This window comes from Falco naumanni, chromosome 13 (genome assembly GCF_017639655.2).
Source record: "Falco naumanni isolate bFalNau1 chromosome 13, bFalNau1.pat, whole genome shotgun sequence".
NCBI classification, from domain to species: Eukaryota; Metazoa; Chordata; class Aves; order Falconiformes; family Falconidae; genus Falco; species Falco naumanni.
The window spans coordinates 2,013,471-2,021,540 of record NC_054066.1 but is presented as its reverse complement, the minus strand read 5'-3'; the positions used below and the strand labels follow the sequence as shown (position 1 = coordinate 2,021,540).

Sequence of the window (8,070 nt, the reverse complement as noted above, 5' to 3'; positions counted from 1 at the left end):
GGCTGAAACAGGGCAGGGAGCTCAGGTTGGGGGGTGGGGCATGAACTGCAGGGTCACAGCAGAAGGAGGAGGAAGGCAACTCTCTTCAGCCCACCTTTGTGCTGGGGGAAGCCCAGAAGGCCGGAGCTGCCCCTCTCAGCAGCCTCTTCCCACTCTCCACCGGTGGTTGCATTCCCGGGGGGTCATAGCACCGCTGCTTGACAAGCATCACTTAACCTGCTTCCCTGCTCCATAATAACCTCATACATCAACTGGGAAGAGACTGCAGAGCATGGCTAGAAGGGTTCTGCTCCTACGTCCAGCATCATTATCCCAAGGCCCCTCGGCTCGATATGCAAACAGGCTGTGGGTCCCCGTGGTGCCCGGGAGGAGAGTGCCCTGCGCAGCGGACATCAGTTATCCCTGTGCAGGAGGCTGTGTGTGGGCACACGGTGACAGTGCAGACCCAGCCTGACATCTAGCAGCACTGGGCAAGATGGGGTGCTGCAGGCGGCAGCAGACTGGGCTGACTGGAAGCCTGACAGCCCCCTTTGCTCTGTGCACATCTCAGGTGCCCGGGGACCTCTTCCTGCCCTTTGAGATCATTCAGCGGCAACCTGCCATCCCAAAGCAGCTTTCCGAGGCACTCACCACCTCTGACCAGCTGCCCAGCCTAATGTGCTGCTTAGTCCCATTTAAAGCAGCCAGACCCCTTGTCTCACACCTCCAAGGGCCACCCTGTGCCTGACACATTGGGCTGTCAGGGTCCCCAGCATCCCCCACTGAGACTGCAGTCATCTCCCTCCTGCCTGCTCAGGGGCCCCTGCCTCTCACCTCCACTCCTCCCCAGTCCCATTGCCTCGTGCACCACGCGAGGGACATGGACATGCTCCTTCGGCAACAGGACGTCTGCTGCCCGCTCAGGCTCCCCCGGGGGGGTCTCACTGCACACGGTATGGGTGTAAACCTCATCCCTTCTCCCCAGCCACCAGCAGCCCTTTCTCCCGAGCCACCATGGAGCAGCAACATAGCAAGCGGGGACTCTACAAGGTCATGACAGACTAAGCCACCCACAGCCAGCACCAAAAAACGGAGCCCTGGGGATGGGTGGTCCCACCGCTCCACTAGAGCACAAGCTCCAGCTTCAGGATGGCTTTTCCCTGGAGAGGGGCAGTGGGATGGGGGGGAAGGGAGGGGACAGCCTGGAGGAAGGGGTTGACAGCAGAGACAGGCAGCTGGGGCTGGCAAGGAGGGTGTTTTGCTTAGACAAGGCTCAGCTCCGCACCGGCTCCCCCAGGGCAGGATAACTCGCACACAGACCCCAGGAATAAGTAGGAGAAGCTGAGCTGAGCGACTCAGTTGCTTTATTGATGGCTTCTGGCAGCCCAGTCAATGGGCTGTATCACTCAGCGATGCTGCGGAAGGACTGGACGGCGGGGCTCGCTGCTCCCCACTCCACAGGTTTGCGGTACTCCCCCTTGGGCAGCAGGTACTGCCTGCCCCGGTAGTTGGGATGCTCGTAGAAAACCCAGACACCCTCCAGCACTCTGCAGGCATGGACCTCGCGCATGTGCCACTCCTCCATGACAGAAGGGCAGTCTTCAGTGGCTTCAAACATCTGCCCACCAAAATCTCCTTTCTCAAAGACCTGGATGTGGCCCCGGCCTCCACTCGGCTAGAAAAAAGGAAGAGAAAATGGCAGAGGGCTGGGGGGAGACACCGACGTGTCCCCAGCGGATGGGAGCAGAGCTGAGGCACAGTTAGACTCACGTCAGGTACAAACCACCCCCACAGCACGCCAGGACAGGGCTGAACAGCTCACGTCAGCCCCTAAAAGCGTGTCGGGGAGGCGACCGGGGTAAATCTTGACTGAGCATCACGTGCAAAGCGTGCACAGAAGCATCAAGGCAGAGCAGAGCAGTTTCGGCTCAAACCCCCACCGCAGGCCCACTGTCACAGGGACGAAGGGGGCAGGGAGGGGTAAGGCCACGTCAGCAGGCGCTGGGCTCTCCGTCCCAGTCCCACTGCTGGCTGGGACCCGTCAGCCACTCCACATGAGCATGAGAAGGAGAGAAGGACCCCCTCCACTCCCCGCTCCTCCGGGCAACGAGGAGTTTAATGAGCTGGTGACCCCAGCTGGGTTGTATTACAGGCAAACACAGCACGGGTATTTTCCACTGTGATTTGAAGCGCTGCTTTGCCTGAAGGCACTGCGGCAGTTTTAATCTGCAGCTGCCTGGACACCATCTTCCCCCGCCTCCCCCACCCGCCCCAGCCTGCTCTTGTCGCCAGCCCCAGCCAGGCTCGGCGGGTCTCTCGGATCCGACGCTTCTCCAGGGCACTGCGAGCTGCAGGTCCCCATGCAACCTCCCCGGGCGCAGCACGGGTAGTCAGGCACCGGGTGCACGCGCAGGATAAGGCCTCCGCATTTCATCCTGACGGAGGAAACTGTGTTGCTGCTACAGCTCCCACGTGTTTTGCCTCCTTCTCTTATGCCAGATCAGTGCTCTGAACTGGCTGGAAACTCTCCCTGCCCTGTGCAAAGGGATTTAGACCTAGCTCAAACCCAGAGCAGGCTCAAAGCCGTGACAGACCACCAGACATGAAAGCAAATCCCCTTCTCAGCTGTGAGACCTGCTCCACGCAACAGGAATCGACGGCTGTGCTACTCAAATCAGCGATGCACAGATCTCCAGTGCCTGCCCCACTGCTGGCAAGAACACAGCAGCGGCAGCACGCAGTGTCTCAGCCCCAATCCACACTCCATCCGTACTCCCATCCCTGCCACTTTTAAAGGATGCTTCTCCCCACAGGCTTCCCAGATTGTCCCCTCTGCTCCTTTCTCCCCCTCAGCGCTTCCACAAGGTGTAAATGCTGCTCACTGTCAACCTACATTTATCCCACCTCCTGCGGGTGGAAGGAGAGCTGCTGCCGGAGGCTGCGGAAGCATCTCACCATCATCATCAGCTAGGAGGGTGATGAGGACAGTTCCTGCGCTGCAGTGGGGAGACATGCGCTGCCCCGTGCGCTCCTCATACCAGGAGACAGCAGGCTGCCCAGGGAGGGGTTCAGGCATCCCTCCTACTCCTGGTCACTCCAGGTCTGCTGCTGGGGCTGTTCTCTCCATGTCCAGAGGGGCTCGGTGATGCTGAGATTCAGTTCCCTGTATCAGAAGGGAGCCCTGGCTTGCTAGAGAGGCAAACTGCTCCTTGTTCTCAGTGCTCCTGCACAACCTACATCCCACTGTTGCAAGCCTTGCGCCCACCGCCCGATTTGGATCAGCTGGCAGCACACCACAGGGAAAGCAAGGGGCAAACCTCGGTGCAACAGTGAAGTCCCAAGAGGAACATGCAGATAAAACTAAACTGCTGTTCTTGTGGAAACTCACCTACAAAGTGCTTAAAGGGATCTGCTTTTCCCCACTGCAGCCAGAAGTGGAAGAGATTTACCTTCTCCACCCCCCGTACGCCCTGCCGGTCCCAGAGCAGGACTGCGGGAGCAAACCCCCTACAGCCACCCTCTCCAAGGGAGCTCCCGCAGGTCTCCAGGAGGATGAAGGCCACCCACAAGCACGCTGAAACCCTTTAACGATAGGTGTTTCAATTAAAACGTCCCTCGGGAAGAGGTCACACTTACTATCTGGACGGCTTTGCAGGAGCCAAGGCGGTCGTTGAGGCCCATCCAGTGGTGGTAGTCAGGGTACTCCCCGCGCGTCAGAACATACATGTTCCCAGAAAAGTTCGGCCTCTCATAGGCCACCCAGGTGCCTCCATCCACACGGATGGAGTTGCAGCGACTCAGGTAGGTGTGAAAATCGGGGCAGTCGCTGTCGCACTCATAGCAACGGCCTAGGAAATTCTTGTCTTCATAGAAGGTGACCTGAAACACAAGCAGAGAAAGGAAAGCAGGGAGGTTCCTCATCCCCCGGCACGTGTCTGCATCCGTATTCTAGCTGTACCATGGCATGAAATATCTGAAAACAGAGCCCTCGGGATGTCAAAAACTCCTCAAGCTCCACCGCTGAGCAGGATCAACTGCATCCCAGCTCACCGTGGCAGCCGATTCACCAGCCTGGCCCCCAACACCTACAGCTGCCACCAATGTCTTGCCCTGCCCAGCACCTGATTCGGCCCCAATCCAACCCAAAGCTCCCCTGGTGAAGTCCCTCCCTGTCCTCTTTGCAGCAAAACACTATTAATACATTTCCCTCCCACCTTCTCTAGATCAGTAGTTACTAAACAACGACCAAGGGAGCTATAAGCACTACACTAAAAGCAGCATTTCGTTACCAAGTGTTTGCAGTCAGACCTTTACTGATAAGGGGGTGGTGAGGTCGCTTTTCCCCTGGGTCACATCTTCTAGCCCTGCGAGCATCCTCCTTGTTCCCACTCTAACACCCCACAGCTTGCTTTCTCAAAAGTCAGTGCCAAAAGCTGGACATCACACAAGCTTTACCAGTGCCACAAGCTAAAGGAGTGCTCCACATACGTGGTGGACAGCAGAATTCTTTGGAAATCCGAGGACTGCATTTGCAATTGGCCGCTTCTGCTTTGGTTGCTGCAAGTTTGCGATACAGCTGACACTTCCAATTTGTCACATTTCTTTCCCAAGACCTGCTCTACGGCCAGGCAGCTGCCTGCAAAGCACTTTGCTTAGGGACACTTCTTCCCTACTTGATCACAACCTGTTTTGAAATGGTCTTGAGAGCTGGTGAGCAAATCCCATTCCTCTTGCCCGAGGTATCACCAACCCAGGCAGCCCTGGAGAGACGACACATGCTCCCTTCAAAAAACTCTTTGTGGGAATATTGCCAAGCTCTAGACCCAGAGCAGTCCCTTTTTCAGCCCCATTTTTAGATCCTTCCAGATGACACTGATCAAGAGCTGCTTTTTGCAATAAGGGTTCCCAAACCAGCGTGTCTATTTTGACTACACCCCTTGTTGGTTTAGGATACTGTGATGCCAGACCATGCTCAAAATTACATTAGTTTGATGTGAACCAGTCTCAGTAAAACCCTTTCAGCTGCACCCAGTTACTAGCCCATCTTCCACCTTAACAGGAGTTTGATTACTTCAGTGTCTTCTAGAGCCTTGCATCAAACCAGCTGATATGCAGGCTGGTTGATCCAATGCACCACGTACTCAAGACATTTCACCTTTTCCAGCCTTCCAGTACCACCCCAGCCCCATACATGCTGCCGGGTTATTTGGTAGCATCTGAGATCACCTCAGCCAATTCCCCCAATTGCTCTGGAGAGAATTTTTCTGGCCACAATGATTTAAACATCTAACACGTAGTACTCTATAATCCATTTTTCCCCACAGTTTTTCCATAGCCTGAGTATTAAGACACAGGACCACCTTTTGCTCCTGGCTGGTTGTACTTCGGCTACTGGTATTGGTCTAACGTCACTGCTGTTAACAATACCATTCATTGCCACAGTTTCAACCCAGGAGATAGACTCAAATCTAGGACAACCCCCTCCCTATTTATTTTTTTTCATTCACTTTGTGTTAAAAAATAAATTAGTCACAGTTTTCCTGGAGCTGGATGGTCAGTGTGTCCCGCCAGCCTGACCAGGTATCGTGCCAGAGGATTTACGTTGTTGGTCTTGTGGCTTGTTAGTAAACCTTCATTAGGATAATGTTATTTCCCTCACATTTTCCTCTTACTTTCAAGAGACTGATTTCCTATCACAAAGCAGTCGGCACATCCAAAAGCAACCCGTCCTCACGTCTCTCCCTCTTGAGCAAGCTCTTCCCTTCTTCAGCACAACGGAGAGCTGGGAGATCGCTACCACCCTTCCAGCAAGTGAATAAAGATCGTAAAAGCTGTGCACTAAAACCTCCAATTCCTGTTTTCCCACACCGCTACTTCTGAGTAGTTAGCGATGCTGGTCAGCCCTTGCCAGCCACAACCCTGCTGGTTTACACATCTGGATCTCAGACCACAGGTCTGGTCTCAGCAGGCAGCACCCTGCCCGGGCAGAGCACCACCTCCTCCAGCCTCACAGCAGGGCGGCTGGCGGTGGGAGAGGAACAGGTCTCCGTCGCCTCTGGACTTGGCTTTGCACAGGCTGCCTTGATTCCATGGCTGGCATCCAGCAGAACCAGCTCCTCCAGTGCTGCCCTACCACAGCAACTGTGCATGAAGTTGGTTCGGTTGGACTTTAATTTTGTAACAAAAAAAGCTCATTTGATGTCCCTTCCCCACCCAGCTTAACACAACTGAACTTCAATTTGACAGAGCTACCTGGCGTTCCCAGGAGGGTGTTTTCCCTGTGCTTATCAAGCCACGTAGCCAAAGAAATCCAAGAGCGGAACCAGGGTACGGCCATTCCCACACAACAGTGACCAACCAAAACTGTCGTTCGTCGTTCTATACTTAGAGGAAGACTGAAGGAGCGGGCTCCTGCCCACCCCTTCCCCACCACAGCCCTTTGTGCACACCCTCCGGTCATTTCAGACCTCCTCACTCAGCGCTTCTCAGCTTTCCTCCAGTGATTCAGGCACAAACAGACCAGATGGACGTTTTTCACCCGCAGGACAATGACAGGTGAATTACAGATTTCAATCCCAGATTCGTCAGTCCATTCCAGTCACATCTTAGTCCGACTCCTTCACCAAAGCCACCAAGTTGCTCTGCTCTCAGTCCTAACCCATTAGCTGCAAGTTGCTCTGCTCTCAGTCCTAACCCATTAGCTGCTCGCTGCCCAAACTTTGCTTTTTGGGGGCTTACCTGGCAGATAACAGATTTGCCACAGTAGATCTTCCTCACAGGACTGTAAAACTCTTACTCCCTTGGCCACCTCACAGCAGCTATCACACCTCTTCCCACCTGCAGCTCTGTTAGAAGGAAACTCATAAACAATCACTAGCAGCACCCACTGCCTTTTGAGTAAGTAGCATGGGGGCAGCGACCCCTTCCTGGGGCATATCGCTTGCTTATGTCGTGAGAAATTGTGTTAAATTCTCTCCTTTGCCCTTTTCTTCTCCCTGGAATGTGCTAGATGAGCGCAGCACAGAGAAAAGAGGAGATTTGAGCTCTTTCAGCGACAACTCTCTTGGACATTTTGCTGCACCACAGCAGTGCATAATCAACGAATTCCCTGCAGCACGCTCAAAGGGGCCACGGCTTTCAGCAGGGGTAAGGGCAGTACGTGTCAAAAGTATCTTCAAACATACAGAAGACTCCAGCATGAATCAGTTATGTTTCCCCGGCACCTTCCCTACGCACGGGTATGTAAAGACCATCCCACTGCAACCTGCCAGCCACCAGGTTCAGAGCCAGCAGCACACACCATCCTCAGTCTCTAAAGACTGCTCATCAATAGCCAAATCACTTCCAGCCAAGATCACAGAGGAAAGGAGCCGGAAAAGAGTGACTGAATCCAGATCTTCCACAGCATCAGCCAGTGCCTACAAGACCACTCTGCTTCCGAGCCCTCTGCCCCCTTGGGTTTTACAGTTTCCACAGGTTAAAAGGAACGTAACCCAGAAGCCAAACTCATACAATGGAAACACGTACATCTGTCCACAACCTCTCAACGGTTGTTTAAGGTTTCACAGGAGAAACTGGCCGCCAGCCCCGAATTCTCACCCTCCTTTCCCAGCTGTTCATTCCTGCCCAGTCACAACCCTGCAACAAGGTCTGCGTGACCAACCAGCCCAGCTCTGCTAACTTCGTGACCAAAGAACAGAGCATTAGAGCTGGATCCTCAGCTGACACATGCCACTCTAGCTGTAGTTGAGCTTTCTAATCTACCTCCTTCTCCAGTTTAAATTCATCTCTGCTGGTTCTACCAAATCAGAAGGCTGGTTTGCATCTCTCGGGGTGACATGGTCATTGTTCAGGTGTCTTTCTGTCGCAGCACACCCTTTGCTCCACCATGGAAGGGGGATGCAATGGCTGCTGCTAGTGGTGTTGGGACCCGGGTCCTCCCAAGGAAGCCTTCCATGAGACTCTGCTCTGCAAACGCAGCTCGTCACATTCACTGCTGGCACAGCAGCCTCCACCATCAATTTATAAGGCATCAGGTCCTGGTGCATTTTAAAATATCCCTTCACCAGTCACTGTGTTCAACTCCATCCT

At 54.3% G+C, this 8,070-nt stretch overlaps 1 protein-coding gene across 1 annotated transcript; it reads right to left on the bottom strand.

Moving 5' to 3' along the window:
- Positions 1–1,325: 1,325 nt before the first annotated feature.
- CRYGS (crystallin gamma S) lies at positions 1,326–6,651 on the bottom strand. Its single transcript, XM_040612570.1, has 2 exons — positions 3,616–6,651; positions 1,326–1,654 (listed from the first exon to the last, which is right to left on the bottom strand). The coding sequence occupies exons 1-2, from the start codon at positions 3,898–3,900 to the stop codon at positions 1,382–1,384; spliced, it is 558 nt and encodes a 185-aa protein (XP_040468504.1). The 5' UTR covers positions 3,901–6,651; the 3' UTR covers positions 1,326–1,381.
- Positions 6,652–8,070: the final 1,419 nt, after the last annotated feature.